Raw genomic sequence first — 15,762 nt, 5'->3', positions numbered from 1 at the left:
CCATATATAGTGTTTTAAATGACACCAGCTGTGGGATATACTTACAGTTTGTTACCACAGTGTCATTACAGCAGCATCCAACATGCCTCCTAACAGCTTCCCAGGACTTTGTCTCTACACTCTAAACCCTCGTCTCTTGCCACCTGCAGTTGTTTCCCTGCAGCTCTGGGGAAAATGCTTCGTCTGAGCCGGGGGTATAAAGGCTCGGTGTCCTGCCCTGCAGCTTTCTCCAGTGCGACCCAGAGCGTGACCGCAGAGCTGGCAACGACTTCAAAGATGCCCCACAGAGGAAAGGCCCCCCTGGCACCCAGATGTAAGTTTTCTCGCTGCAGGTTGTGGCAGGATGCAACCAGCCAGGTTCCTCACTATTTTTTAAAAAACCCATTGTTTTTATAGCTTCTATGAGATTTCACAAAATTCACTGTTATTTGATATCTGCTGTGTTTTTATTGCAAGCCAATATGTTTGATTTCTTTTGGCATCTTTTTTTTTTTTTTTTTCCAAGGCAATAAAGTACACCCGGCCCAGTATCATAACAAGCACAGGTCTGAGCGTGTGAAGGACGGAGTATTAAATGGATCCACCCAAGGGGAAGCCAGCGAGCGAACACAAAGCCGAGACATCCTGAAGAGCGAGGACAAGACGAAACACCTTTTCAGCAAAACAAACACAGAGGAGATCACAGACTCTGAGCGTCCTCCCAGTGCTGAGACTCTGGACGACTTCCTGGGAGGTACCACCACAGTCCCATATCTTTCCACAGCTGATATACCCTCCAGTGAATCTGAAGAGGAGGAGGAGGCAGATGATGGCTTACTGGACTCCTGGCAGGACACAAACAGGGAATATAAGGAAGTGTCTCAGTCAAGATCAGCCCCTGCTGTCCTCTGTCACAGCCCTCTGAGCCTGGAGTCTCCCACTGCACAGTCGAGTACATCAGCATTTTCAGATGAAGCACCTGTGAACACTGACGGATACAGTCCACAAACTAGTTTCAGCTTTCAGCTACCACACCATCATCTGCATGAGCTTCAAAGCAGCTGGCAAATGTCACAGACAAGCCGTCAGGAGGACGCCGCCACTCAGGAAGGAACCAGTACCACTCACACACAGCAGTCTGCTACTGAGGCCTGTGGTCCAAGTACATCCGGACAGCTAGATAATCTGAGTGTGGATGATACCAGATACAGTCGAGGAGCCCAGGGAGGAGCTACTGCTGCCCAGAGCACAGCAGATAGCAGCAAGCAGATTGTATGCAGACGCAGAGAAAGGTGATCAAAGATAGAAACTAGGGCTGCACAATTCATTGAAATAAAAAAAATGGTCCAAATCCAAATCAAAGAGGCTGAAATTTAGCAGTAACGGTTCTGCAGAGGCGGCAGAGCAGATAAAACAAAAGACAAAAAAACAAAAACATGTTTGTTTGGTGCCGACTTCAACATGTCACACAGGTATTTCAGTGAATTTCCGCCAATCGTGAATCATATATGAATAGCTATGACTTTACTCGCAGTTCATGTAGTATATAATTGTACTCTTAAAGGGTCACTCCACCAGTTTTACACATTAGTGTGTACAGGTCTTGGGGAGTACTACTTCATATGCAAAGAAAGTACTTAAAAGCCTTTTGTGGCTCCAGAGGAAGCTGCATGTAATCTGATAAATTTCCTCCAGTGATGCCACTCTGTGGCTAAGTTGCATTGTGGGTAATGTAGGCACCAGGTTTTGAAAAGTAAGAAGGATGGGTGGGATAAAAAAATGTGATATCTCCGGTTCTGCTGTATCAATTTCTAATGTTTTCACATATCTTGTAGTACTCGCCAAGACCTGTAAACCTTCACGTGTAAAATTGGTGGACTTTCCAAAATAAAATCTTGTGAGGTAGAAGTTGTATTTTGTCATCTCCTTCTCTCTGTAGGTCATTAGTCGGGTCGTCTAACGAGGAGGATGAGGACCAGTGTCGGATCTGTCACGGTGCTGATAGTCTGCAGACTAACCCGCTGATATCACCGTGCCTGTGTTCGGGAAGTCTGCGCTTCATTCACCTCGACTGCCTGAAGACATGGATCCAGACAAAAATCGAGTCAGGTCAGTAGATAGCTAAAGTTGAAAAGTTCACTGCGAAAGAAGAATATATTTAGTGTTAGGCATGTTGTTTCCTCTCTTGCAGGGTCAGAGCTCCGTGTTGTCAAAAGGTGTGAAATTTGTATGGCGGGGCTAACACTGGACCTCGACACGTTTGACCTGGAGGGTTACTGCAGGAGACACAGATGGGGACAGGTAAAAAAAAATATATAAAGAAAGAAAAAACAAAAACCTGTTGCTTTGATTCATGACAGCATTTCTGTCTGCTCCCACCCGTTTTTAGATGGACTTCACCCGATCTATAAATAATGCTGAAGTGATAGCTGAACTGTCGATCTTGAGGTCCATCCACTTCAGAGTTTTACTGCCAGCACTGATGGCATTTTACAGCCCATTCCCCGCGGTAACTATACCTTCCTGGAGCATTTGTTTACTTAGTCATTCATCATATTATTGCACAGAATACGTGCTGTAGGTCGGCCCAGCGCGAAGCACACAAATAACTTCTAAACTGGCTCTGAAGCCGAGGTGGAACGTAGCTACTTAATACATCTACTCATGTAGATCTGTTTGGTTTCATGTGGTGTTATTTACATCTGTCCTCAGGTTCTGGTAAGGCCAGTGCATGACACCTCAGCAGGGAGACTCAGAAGAATCAGAGAGACCAGGAGCCCCTCACCAGAGTCACCAGAGTCACCAGAGTCCCCAGAGCCACTTGATGACACTTGATCCTAAACACAAATACCAAAATAAACCAGAATGCACCTCATTTAAGTGACTTTTAAGTTTAAGTATTTGTCGTATGTATTTACGTTTACATGTCATATTTCAGTACACATGTTGCTTTGTTTTAATACAAGTATCTCATGTTCTGCGCCAACACCAACAGCTAGAAAGCTGTGAACAGTGTGAGTATAAAGCAGTATTCAGTGAGTTACAGGGAAGCAGGGCTGTTAACAATGTGCATCAGTGTCACATGAGCAAAATCGCTGATGCTCCTCTTTGAGATTCCTGTGATGTGACTCAGTTCTCCGACCACCTGCAATGCATTAAAAAAAAGCCTACGTCAACACAAACAGTTTGAATTGTGACAGATTAACACACTTGGAGAACATTGATGACTTTGACATTTAAAACACAAATGCTATTATTGTGAAGGCAATCAAGGTTTTAGTACTTATAAAACCTCACCTGTTCCCATTTTCTGACATAGAGGATGAACGAAGCCACAGCGATGACACCAACACCAAGAAGCATGTAGTCTTCAGTCACTGTCACAAACTTCTCTCTGTTCAGAGAGGGTTTTTTTAGGATTAAAGCAGCTGTAACCAATATTTAATATTACCAGTAGATTAAATGTGTAATGTGAACAGGGGTTGAAAGTGGAGAACTATCACCTGACTCTGCAGTTCTCCTCAGCTCATTGTTTTGGTTTTATGGCCCACAACTTATCATCCTGGTTCACTCTCACTGCTCTCTCAGTGTTGTTTTAGGACACAGCAGGTGGCTGCTGTCAGCTGAAAGCTCTAAAAACCCACTGCAGACTACCTGCCCTGCACCAAATGACAGGCTGACAAAATAAATGACTATATGTTGAACATTGTGGAGTATTCAGGAGCCAATACTGATGCCTCTATATGACCTACAAAAGCAAACAAGACCATTTACTTTTCCTGTATCGTTATTATAGCCATTGTTAATGCCTGTCACCAGGTTGGATTCTGACCAAGCTGGTTTAGTCATAAAAATAAAACTATTTCTATGGCTGAGTGCTGAGGGTGAACTGAGGAGCCTCACAGCCTCAGATGCTTTTCCTTGTAGTAGCTTTAAATTTAGGACATTTTAAGGTCTTTTTTACACCTTTATGAATGTGAACTAAGGCCTACTTCACGTCCATACTGGCAAATAATAACAGGATGAAGGCTATGAAAGAAATTTGGGGTCTCATCACACAATTTCTTGCAAAACAGATGAATTTATCCAACTCATTGCCAAGTTAGTTCACACACCACACTGTGACACGCTAGCTGGTTGTGCTCCGGTAAATTCTGACCCTGCTGCACAGTTTGGTTGGTTGTTATTGGTTCCTTGTTGGTTTAATTTTGTAGTTTTGTTACATTAATGATTAATATAATTAGTTTTTCTCATTACTCAAGTAATGAAACTTTCTAAAACTTTAAGACTTTTTATGGACCCGCGGGAACCGTGGTGTCTGGATGAGTAAATAGTACTGACTCCTAATTTAAAAGCTCACGGGGATATGCGTTCCAGGGGGGCGAGCTGCACGAAACATGAGAAGCCAAAACAACTTCGACAGTTCCCAGCTGGCTGTAGTCTACTCAGCTGCCAATCCAGCATCTCGTCCGCTCTTCGGTGACTGTGACCACCTGTCCCCCCAAAAAATCTAAAAAATGTGTCTTAAAAAGAAATGTAATACCTCTGTTCTCTGGATGGGCTGACACACTGAGTAGTGGTGACTAACAAGGAGTCAAAAATGACATCCCTCTGCAGGCTGACGAAGTGGAGAACGTGGCGGCACAGGTGATACAGGCGCTCCACGCTGACGGACGGCTCATTATGTCCTGTAAAAGTTTTGTGACTTCTTCACAAACATTTTTGTCATATGATAATACTTCACACAAGTCTTTAAATATCATCTCTTACCAAGCACCTCCAGGAGGATTTCCACATATGTGAGTGGGTTGGGGGCATTTAGTCCGAATTCAAGCCCTTTTAAGACCGTCAGCTCTGACTCCAGGAGAGTCTGCTTCGAAACGCTGTGGCCGATTGAATGCAGAAAGCGTACAGCAGTACCGTTGTCGATTATCTATACAACATTTGAAAAATTATAGATTATTTCATTTCTTTTCAGAGGGCACTTAAAGTTATCAAGGAAACATTCACCTAAAAATTTAAATGTAGTGATTATCTGCTCCTGTCGATAGAAAGTTGGGTGAAGTTTCATGGTCCATAAAACATTTCTGGAGCTTTACAGCAAGACAGCGCTCGCCTAAACATCTGAAGGAGACGGGGACTTGTCTTAAAATGTCAGAAAAACAACAGGAAAAACCATGAAATGGCTCCATACAGCTTGTCCAAAATGCCAAGATCCCAAATAGATATGAAGAGATGTTTCCTTATACTCTTTTAGAGCAGTCTTCACTGTAGATGCTCAGCTAAAAATGTTAGCCTGTATCTTATCTGAAGTTGCTGCACAAGCCCGTAAATATTGTCTTTTCAATTAAATTTGTAATCTCTGAGCTTCTTTGAGTCGATTGGAGCTATTTTGTTTTCTTCTCAGGTGTTTTTCTACATTTTAAAACAAGTCCCCAGCTACTTCAGTTGTTTAGGAGAACGCTGCGACACTGTTTTGCTGTGAAGCTCCAGAAATGTTTTGTGGACTATGAAACTTCGCCTGACTTTCCATTGCCGTGCGAAGATGATGACTGAGTTTTAATTTCTGGGCGAACTTATTCTTTAATCGTAGGCATCGCAGAACTTACATGACTGTGCAGAGACATTTTGCTTGCAAGTTGCACGCAGGAGAAGATGATGAGGGGGAATTTCTCCTTGAGATTGTCAAACACGGCGCCCTCATAACTTCTCTGTGGATCAACAGCTTCACCTTGAGGTGTGGGCGTGGTCAACAAATCTGTAAGGTGCTTGACCATGAACCTGAAGGAGATAATTACTCACATAGATGTCATATTATCATACTGGGTGTGGCGGGGGGAAGGTATACGTGCTGCTCCTTCTTACCTTTGAAGTAATTCAATGGCGTGGTATCCAGCCAGAGGATCGAGGCTTAGCTTTTCAGTCATCAAGAAGATGTATTCTGAGTTACAGCAGAGACGGATGCAGTGCGTTAGCAAAAAAGCAGAGAACAAAACAGAAAATCCTTTTTGAGTGGAAGCATGTTGGGACAGAGATGACAGACTCAACTCAGAGCAAACAAAATACATTTGCAGAAAGGAATTTGTCAGGCAGTAAATGTGTTTGGGCAATCAAGTGATGCAACGAGAGATCTCAAGAGGTTCTGTAAATGGGATCCGAAGAATGTAATGTGAGCTGTTTCCTGTGGTGTTTTTTTTTTGTTATTTACGGTCATTTATGAGCTGTTTGCGGTGATGCTAATTTCACATATTGGAAATAAGAAACTATAAAATGTCTGGAAGTGTTTATCAAGATACAAATCTTCCTCTAGATGACACACACAGGGCCCAGATGGTCCAATAAAGACGGGAAGGCAAATGAGCTTAGATTCACTCTGACTGAATGACACGTATTTAAAACTCTCATTTCTTCTTTTTTTTTTTTTTTTTTTTAACTTAAAACCAAGTTTTATGGGAAATAACAGCTGAGATCCGTGCAAGTAAAGAATGTAACACTGAATCACAACCATGCTGGGTTCTCAACACCACCCACCAGCCGACACCAGCAAAACTGTATCGTGACTGGACAGTTTTTTTCTATTGACCATTCATTTCGAAAGTATTTATTTGTAAGTTCCTTCCAGGTTACTTTAGTACAACGACACTGAAAAACTTCTAACAGAGACATGCATTAACACTGCCTTCAATCAGCTCCTCCTCACTGACGGGCTGAGGCGCTGACAGCTGGAGAGACTGCTGTCTTGTGGGGTCTGTATTGAAAATTGGCCTCTATAATAACAGGGCTCATGATGTCAGGTGTATGAAAGACTTGAGACTGATGATAAGGTACAGTAAAGCTTTAGAAACAGTCCTGTACAGCTGAGTCAGTCCCACCTGCTGACAAGATTATTAAAGCTATTGGAGAACGAGACAGTCTGCAGCCCGGCTGAAATAATTACAGCATGAAAATACATAAGTCTGCTCATAAAAGCCTTATTTAGTGGTGAATATAGGAGCAACCTCACAGATACAGTTTGACATTATGTTTTCAATGTATCCCATAGTATTATACATATATTTACAGATACATGTATGTATTTGTATACTATGGATTGACCAATTACCGTGTCTGATATTCAGTATTTTTCCGATTATCATAATCAGTGTTTTTATATCTGATTGCCAATAAATTCAATCAATTTAAAAATGCTCTACTTTGGCCCTGATGCAGCAGGTAATCTGTAATCTGCAAAAGTAACTAGTAACTAAAGTCATCAGACAAAATGCAGTGGAGTGGAAGTATAATGTAGAAGAACATGGAAATACTCAAGTAAAATACAAATACCTCAAACTGGTACAGTATTCGAGTAAATCTACTTAGTTACATTCCATCCCTGACTACAGTGTGGACAATACTGAGGGATAAAAAGACGAAACATAAGCAAACTGCACAGAGGAGGTACTTATTTTCACAGCTGTTTGTGATAATAGGAAATTAAAACTGTAGTTTTCTCACAACACAGGCCTGTAGATGACTTACCTGAATTTCTACAGAGAAATTAAGAAAATAAATGACAAAAACACTAATAAATAAAATAAAACAAATGCATTGTTCCTCTAAATATGAGTTATAAAGGTGAAACCAGCTGAAAATCAGGTTTCTGGAGTCATTTAAAGGGGCAGAATTAGCTTTACTCATGACGTTAGCAAGCTAGCTAAGATGAAAAATGATCGGCTAACGTATTAAAACTGAAATTAAAACGTGACTTACCCATTAATCTTTTATCCCTGAAGTCTCCGCTGCATTGTGACAAACTGTGGAGGTTATCTTTGTTTCTTTTGTTGAGGTTAATGAGGAAATCTGTGAGCAGGTCGAAAGGAGCTTCCCGGAACTTTAAACGTACACTTTGGCTGGGAGCAAAAAACGTTTGCGCCATTTTTACACCTACTAATTACATTTACAAACAACAGAGTCGACAACTAGAAATATATTCACTTTTGTTGGTTAAAAAAAATAAAGCTTATATTTTGCGGAAGATGGCGCTGTTCACACGGAGTTCACCGCTCAACGTCTCCTACTAGGAACCTTTAACCACCGCGGGGGGACGCATTTGGACGCTGCACCTTCCGTGCCCCCACTGACAAGCAAACATGGCCGACAAGACGCCGAAGGAGTCCAAGGCTCCCTTTGCGACCAGGATAGACCCGACTAAAGAGGCTCTCTCCCAGGAGCAGATCCACTTCATCCGGCAGATCGAGCTCGAGCAGTGGAAGAAGAAGACGCAGAAGCTGCGGACGCGAAACGTGGTGACGGGACTCGCCATCGGAGCTCTCGTTATGGGCATCTGTATCCTTGCCAAGCGCACCAGCGTCAACACAAGGTGAACTATGTAACGTTAGCTTAGCATGCTACAGCTACACGGGGGTTAATTTGAGTTAGATAACAAAATATAACACGTTTGTGTTTGACACGTCGCTGACCGTGCAGTTATTTGACTGGCTAGTAGTTGAAGCTAAAATGTTTTCGATTAAGCTGGAGATACAAAGTTTCCCATTCATTGGATGCTAACATGTCAATTAGCTAGCAGCAGTTTCCTGGCAGCGTTGTCAGTAAAGAAGGTGTGGAGTTATAAAACACAGGTTAACTGTTGTCTTTCTTTAAAACCGTGGGTGATTTACTGATTAGCATCAAGCTAGCTGTCCTAATTGTTGTTTGTATATCAAAACACGTGTACTGATCCATTTTGCTTATGGAGGTTCTTAAGTATGGAAGCCCAATTTTGCCAGGAAAAGAGAAAAAGATGAGATTATCATGATGTAAATATATATATATATATATTCAGGATTAGCTGACTTATAAAGTCATAATTAAGTACTGCTGTAAGTCATAATTTATAACAGATGGTAACATGACATTGAGACACCAAATCAACGAGACTGAGAACTGATAATTATGTGCAGAAAAAATGGAAATATTTGTGTCAAAGTAAAATTTACTCATGTACTGTTCTAAAGTACAGTTTTGAGGTACTTCACTAGTATTTACAAGTATTTCCTTCTTCTGCTACTTTATATTTCCTCTCCAATACATGAATTTGCTTAATTTAGTTACTAGTTACTGTGCAGATTCAGATTATTCAGTGTTTATAACATTAACATTAAAGATGGCTCCAGTCTGCTAAATGACCCAGTAAGCCATGTCAGCAGGTGAAGCATGCACACGACCAGATTCCTGGAAAAAGCTCACCTAAATGAAATGCAGTGAAGGAAGCAATGAAGACAAACGGCTACATGTTTTTGACACGCTGCTTGCGTCACTCCCTTGCCATGTAATGTTCTTTGTGTTTTTCTTCTCGCTGTTATTCTTCCTGCAAATATTTGCCTTGACCACTTGCTCCCCTGCCAGACGGCTACACGTTTTTCTCAGTCTCCCAGGAGCGGATAATGGATGAAATCGACGAGGAGGCCAAGCGTGCAAGATTGGAGGGACCGAAGACGGGTGGCAACTGAGATGCACGCGTCGCCTGCCTGTTGTTGGACTGTGTGTCTGTCCTGCACTTAACTGAGAAGGGACTTCTGTGGACCCTGGTGCCACTGATGTATATTCCATGGCCGGTCGCTGTTCTCATGTAGAAACAGTGCTGGACTTTGCTTTTTTTCTTCATTGTGAAGGTTAAATTGTGGTTCTGCTGGTGACTCATAACTAGATGTGTTGATTTTGATTAAGTTTGCCTGTCAGCGAAAAAAGACTAATCCGCTGACCTTAAACGCTACGCAGAAGGCCCAGACTGTAGTGATTACAACCCTTACCTGACAAGTTTCTAGCCCTGATGATGTGATGTAGAATATCTCAAATTTCAGTCAGCTAATGAAGTTAAGTCTACAGTGGCCTTTAACAGCAGAGTGCTGAAATGACACATGGATCAACCTGTTGAAACATATTTATGTGGATAAAGTAATAACTTGTAAAATAAAGATCTAATGTATATGCCTTTTTTTAACACAACTTTGTCTGTGTGGAGCTTTTTATGAAAGAAAACAAACACCAGGTGAAGCAGTAAAGATGACAAAACATCTGCGGTATTTACATTTGTTTTTATTTCTGTCAAAATTTAATAATATATGGAGTCCGATCTTGCCACCAAATCTCAAGAGTAGAAATATAAAATAAGACATTGTAAGGGAAAGGCACAGATTCAGCATGGCAGGACAGCAGCAGCTTCAGAAAGCAAATACAATTATATATTTTTTTACATTCAAAATTTTGAAACCTCTTTGAATATATTATTATGAACTTTGGGAAAATCTTACAGGAGTTTCACTGCCAGAAAAAGTTCAGTGTTGTGTTGTGAATATTTTTTATAAGGCAACAGCTACACATTCACAGCTTGGACTGATTATTTAAAACTGTGGGCGGGTAGATCATCATATATGGAAGAGGATCAGGGCCACGGTAAAAAATAAATAAATTATGACTTTTTTTCTCAGAATTATGACTTTAATTTTAGAAATTTGACGTTTTTTTTCTCAATTATTACTTTTTTTCATCAGAAAAAAGAGACTTTTAGACTTCAATTTCAGAATTCTGACTTTTTTCTAAAATTTCTGACTTTTGTCTCTCACATTTCTGACCTTTTTCTCAGAAATCTTTTTCCCCCCAGTGGTCCTTATCCTCTTCCATATCATCATCACTGTGACCAGTATGAAATATTGTGATCAAACATAAACTGGAGTATATCTTCTCCCTCCCTTATGGAAAAATACCAGGAAACATGAGCGCCTCCTGGAGTGAACACAGTTTCACCCACTAAAGTGTTAAATGATTTGAGAACTAAAGTAGAATTTGACTAAAGTGCACAAGGTGCTTGATCTAAGGAACAAGCGTCAAATATTATTTTTGCTTGAGCAAGAGTTTAAGGTTTAGTTTACTCGTAACATGTAAACATGATCTAAAAATGCACTCTACTATATACACATGTACAATCAACAGGAAAGCCAGTAGTCTGAAACCTTTTTCACAACTGATCAATACAAAGCAATCATTGTTTAATTGATGTGTGATGTCTGTGCATCGTTTCACCAAATCTCTTCCCATTTTATCTGCTCGAGCAGGCGACATGCCAACATTTAACTGTTGTACAGCTTTTTTTTATCCTTGTGATGTGTTGATAGAAATGATCACCTTCGTATTAACGTCTGTACAATGTGAAAAATCATTCTGACTACATCTACAAGTGTCGGGAATAGAAGAGAATGTAGGTCATCCTATCACTAAAGAAACCAAAGATGTTTTCATAACACATAATGGAATAAATCAAACTGTACAAAGCATCTATTCTGCTCTCGTCGGGCCCTAGAAGGCAATAATCAGAGTGTATTCACTGTGCATTCAGCAGGAGCTGAGACATCAATAACAAACTACAGCAAATAAGTTGCGAGATAATCCGAAAATGTTGTCGTTTGTGTACGACAGCTGTCAGTAAAGGTGTCAGAGCCTCGCTGGGGTTCACATTTCTGTGCTCGGTTTGATAAACGGCAGTGAATCGGACAAGCAGGAAAACAGCTGGGTCAAAATCATAAGCGGTGCCACGACTCTGCAGCTCTGGACCGTGTTAATGCTAAAGACTTAACACGGCCTGTGATGTGACACTTTAGAGAACAAACGTGTCGTTTTTAACATGAACCAGACTGGTAGATACTCTGTCCTTCAGCTGCAACACATTCTGGTCTGACGAACGGCTGAAGACCGGGTGTTACAGTTCCTGTGTAAATCCAGCTTTTACTTGACGACTAGTCCGTGTGTACGTTGAGGTAAATGACCACTGGCAGAACCTTGTGACCACTGGCGGAGAGGAAGCAGTTTGCTTGACGGCTGTGCCAGTGAGAAGTGTCGAAGCGATCCTCCTGCAGGACGGGTCGGAACCGCTGCAGTCACACTTCAGATGAGGTAGTCCAGATATACAGCGTGCTTGGCTGACAGTTTCTTACTGAGAAAGAGAGAAGAAGAGAACAAAGTGAGACCAAAGCTTCTTTCTGTTGACTTTAACAGAGAGAATAATAGTAATATGAAGTAATGTAGTATGACTCTTGGATACTTTTCCAACACTGTGAAGTGTGTTGATGCAGCGTTCACTCACCATTCTACTAATGTCAGTGGCGAAGGTGACTCCTTTGCTCGGTTTGTCCTGGGAGCCGCTGCTGCTGCCTCCGAGGGAGTTTCTCCTAATGATACCTGGGAGGAGAACAAACACACATTCACACATCAAGTTCAATTCAGGAAAGAGAGTTAAATCAGACACAAAGTCAAGGCAAGAAATGTGGGTGTTCTTCCTCACCCTGGATTGGCAGGATGTCCAGCCGCTGCAGGCTGTTCCTGCGGGACGAGGGGAAGGCGCTCCCCTTGGACAGGCGGCGCTGTCGGCTGGACAGCATAGCAGCAGGAGAGACGATCCCTGCGGGGGGAACCTTCCCCATCTTCTCATACAACTCCTCGATCTCTCTCTTCTGAGCGGCCTGCAGGGCCTGCACCTCCGTCAGATGTCTGTTAGAGGACAAAACAGGGACAAATGTAAGAGGTTAAAAGTTCCCTGTTCCCCTTAATTTCCTCTGAGAACAGCTTGTTAATTCAGTTATAGGAAAAAAAACTGCTTTTTCTCCTCTTTTCAGTTTAAAAAGCTGTTTTCTTCAGTGCTGTCACTTACTTCTCTCTGAGCTCCTGCAGCTCCTCCAGCATGTCCTCGTCGTCACTGTCTGAGTCATCGCTGCTCAGGTAGGGAGTGCTGCGGTTGTAGGTCATCATCCATAAGTGGTGGAGGGCGTTGCTGTACTGCGGGCTTCCTGCCGCTCCGTCCCACAGCCTCCCCTCCATCTCTGCCGCTGTCACAGAGAGCCCGCTGTCCGCAGACGTTCCCATCAGGCTCAGGCTTTGAGCTCTCCTCCGACTCCTCTTCCTCGTCCTCTGTCGTTCCTCGACAACTTCTTCCTCCCTCTCCTCCTCCTCCTCTTCTTCCTCATCCTCTTCTTCTCTGTCCTGCTGCTGCTCCTGGCTCCCAGCCCATTCCACCTGCCCGTCGACCTCCTGGAGGACCGCTGCAGAGTCTCTGTGGGGCTGAGGGTGAGGAGGGGACATGGTGAGGGAGGTGGCAAGGCTGGTCTCAGACTCCCCCTGCTCCTCTGTGCTGCTCTCTGAAGGGTTGCTGCCGCTCTCTGCTGGCTGTGGGGCAGCAGGTAGTGTCAGAACAGGAGCAGGGATGTCCATGCTGGGCGTCACCTGGAACCTCCCGACAGTGACGGGTGCAGACTGGACTTCTGTCGAGAAAGAGAAGGTGTTCAGTCCTTTAATCCTGCCGCCATTTTAAAATCAGAACTAAATGTGTCTCTAACATAAAAGAGATGATCTCAAACATCAACTCCAGTGAGTTGTAGTCCTCCATGAATAAGAAGCTGTAACACCTGGACAGCCTATTTATATGAGTGACAGTCAATCATTGGTGAAACCATTGATTGTTCTGTAATCCAATCATTTACATTTACATCTATGGCATTTAGCAGACGCTGATTGATCATTAAAACAAAGCCTCAGTCTTTCCTGATTGGCAGGCTTTGTTAGAAAATCTAATCATGAGTTTCTTAAAAGGAGTGAAAACCATCATTAATAATAAAAGGTACATTTATAGTTAATCAAACTTCAGTTTATAGTTATTTCTTGTCAAGGAGGTGAAATGTCCTTTTGAAAACAAAAAAATAAATGGTTTATAAAAGCATTTCATTGTTTGGTGACAGTGAAATAACTATTAACTAAACTATAAATTACGTTAACTATATAATGATTGTTATTATAAAGTGTTACCAAGGAGTCTCGCTTTGTTTTGTGTCTTACTTCCTAAATTAAGTTCAGTGTAGGAGGATATCCTCAAGGGATGCATCGATTGTGCAATTCTGTGCTGGTGCTGATGTGTAAAACGCTGTTGTTGTGATTTATTTTGGTTTTGTTGCTATTTATCGCCTCCTTTTTTGCCAGGAAAACAAAGAAATCTTCATTATAACAAAATAAAAGAAATAAAAACACTATCTTTAAAAGAGCACAAAGTCAATCAAGCAAAAACAAACAACTTCATAGAGAGTAAACATGATTGTTGAGTCCCAGTGATGCTCAAAAGTGTCTATTTGATGATCTAGAGATAAGACTCAACAATCAGCTATCTTTCTCCAGGAAGTTACATTTTGTTGCTTTAAGATTGAAAGACAACTTCCTACTCAGTGATAAGCATTTTTCCGGACTTACAAACTGATGGCAGAGACGTCACGAATCAGTAACTCATGAATGTGCCAACGCAAAATTTATGTGACACCTCAGATAAACATCAGCCATCAGTGAATGTCAACTTAATTGCTGATCAGCTGATAGTCGAGTCAGCTATGTCAGGCTGATAAATCAGTGCATTACTAATATCCTTTATAGAGCCATAAGTCATGGCATTATCAAATAAATATGTTGGCATGGTTCACTGGTGTCACTCTAGCGATGCAAACAGCTGGAGTCACATCTGCAGACCATTTCAGGGGTTTAAAACCCTGCAGTGCGTCAGCTCGCCCACTAAGTGTCCCTCTTACAGTAAACTCAGAGAGCGTCTGGGTTTGTGCCCGCTGAAACAGAGGGACTCTGTCTGAATGTGGGCTTCTGAGGAGAATATAAATACTGACAGGTGTGGATATGGGAGGAGAGGCCTGTAACGAGCGCGGCTGCCCTCTGATTGGTCGACGCCAGTGGGCAGGGCCGCCATCGCACCTACGTTTGTGTTTGTTTCGAATGGAACATTATATCCAGACTCGTGGTTACGCAACGGCTCCTGAGGCACCGCTAATAGGTGATAATGTCACCACGGATACGATGGAGAGAAAGAGACAGGGAACTGAAAACAACTCAAATTGGCCATAACAGAAACACTGGACCGTATTTAGACCGAATACATCATAAAATGGAGCGGGGGGGAAAGTACTCTGGCTGTGGGTGCGTTTGTGTGTATGCAGGAGCATGTGTGTGGGTTTGTTTTGGTTGCAAACATAAACATCAAGCAGTATGTAATTTTCCAGCTCTCCACGCTCCTGGCTGCTAACATACATCGTGATGAGTGTTTATGTTGCAGTGACGGACGAGAGGCTGGTTCAGAGAACACAAACAGATTCTTACCAGACTCAGTGGAAGAGGCTTTCGGTTTTGGGGTGCTGGTTTTCATCTCGGCTACAGCGGGGTGCAACTCGGTGCTGAAGGATGATAACTAGACAGGAAGAATAAACACTGTTAGCATTTGTGAGATCAGTTATTGGACAGATGTGACCGATCCACATTAAAGGTGCAACTTGTAACATCTAAGTTGTTATTGCCACAGGAATCACGACTGCTCCCTTAGATTAAATTATCCAAAAAACTAGGAACAGAACAGGACACAGTTATTAAATTAGGGAAAACAGAACGCTGTATTGGATTGGTGATTGTTATGGCAGATAGCCTGAGCTGATTTGAATAGAAAAAGTTGGATATTTATAACACTTATTTTTCAGTTAAAGAAAGAACTATCTTTAAAATGTGAAGATATAGTGAAAGAAGCCATTTTCAATTAAATAGAGAGACGTTTTCAAGTCTGTAAATAACTCATTCTGTCCTACAGACAGTCAAAAACCCAACATATTCAAATTAAAATCATATGAAATAGAGAAAAAGGGGAAATCCTGACATTTAATAAGCTTAAACTGCTAAATGTTCGGCATTCTGGCCTGAAAATGTCTTAAGTGATTAATCAATAAT

The 15,762-nt window shown here is 42.0% G+C and overlaps 3 protein-coding genes across 4 annotated transcripts in view; 1 reads left to right on the top strand and 2 right to left on the bottom strand.

Annotated features, from left to right (window-relative positions):
• Positions 1-2,977: 2,977 nt before the first annotated feature.
• cntd1 (cyclin N-terminal domain containing 1) lies at positions 2,978-7,984 on the bottom strand. The gene is made up of 7 exons (XM_073490384.1): positions 7,729-7,984; positions 5,845-5,920; positions 5,589-5,760; positions 4,750-4,912; positions 4,523-4,667; positions 3,277-3,373; positions 2,978-3,124 (listed from the first exon to the last, which is right to left on the bottom strand). Exons 1-7 carry the CDS (start codon positions 7,892-7,894, stop codon positions 3,020-3,022), a joined length of 924 nt encoding a protein of 307 aa, XP_073346485.1. The 5' UTR covers positions 7,895-7,984; the 3' UTR covers positions 2,978-3,019.
• A 92-nt stretch (positions 7,985-8,076) lies between these two features.
• On the top strand, positions 8,077-9,963 carry coa3a (cytochrome C oxidase assembly factor 3a). 2 transcript variants are annotated; one of them, XM_073490247.1, is made up of 2 exons: positions 8,077-8,304; positions 9,364-9,963. In XM_073490247.1, exons 1-2 carry the CDS (start codon positions 8,109-8,111, stop codon positions 9,465-9,467), a joined length of 300 nt encoding a protein of 99 aa, XP_073346348.1. In that variant the 5' UTR covers positions 8,077-8,108; the 3' UTR covers positions 9,468-9,963. The 2 variants fall into 2 exon arrangements, with proteins under 2 accessions (XP_073346348.1, XP_073346349.1); XM_073490248.1 differs by having other exon boundaries at positions 8,077-8,338; positions 9,364-9,451.
• A 74-nt stretch (positions 9,964-10,037) lies between these two features.
• wnk4a (WNK lysine deficient protein kinase 4a) overlaps positions 10,038-15,762 on the bottom strand; it is a 45,629-nt gene continuing 39,904 nt past the window's right edge. Inside the window, exons 16-20 of the mRNA XM_073490246.1 lie at positions 15,148-15,235; positions 12,659-13,265; positions 12,293-12,498; positions 12,095-12,189; positions 10,038-11,944 (exon numbers count right to left, since the gene is read on the bottom strand). Coding sequence (XP_073346347.1) covers positions 11,942-11,944; positions 12,095-12,189; positions 12,293-12,498; positions 12,659-13,265; positions 15,148-15,235 — 999 coding nt within the window. The 3' untranslated portion in view covers positions 10,038-11,941. The remainder of the gene's footprint in view (positions 11,945-12,094; positions 12,190-12,292; positions 12,499-12,658; positions 13,266-15,147; positions 15,236-15,762) is intronic.

The sequence above is a fragment of the Pagrus major genome, chromosome 20 (assembly GCF_040436345.1).
Source record: "Pagrus major chromosome 20, Pma_NU_1.0".
Taxonomy (NCBI): domain Eukaryota; kingdom Metazoa; phylum Chordata; class Actinopteri; order Spariformes; family Sparidae; genus Pagrus; species Pagrus major.
The sequence above is the reverse complement of the archived record's forward strand: the minus strand, read 5'-3'. Positions and strand labels throughout refer to the sequence as shown.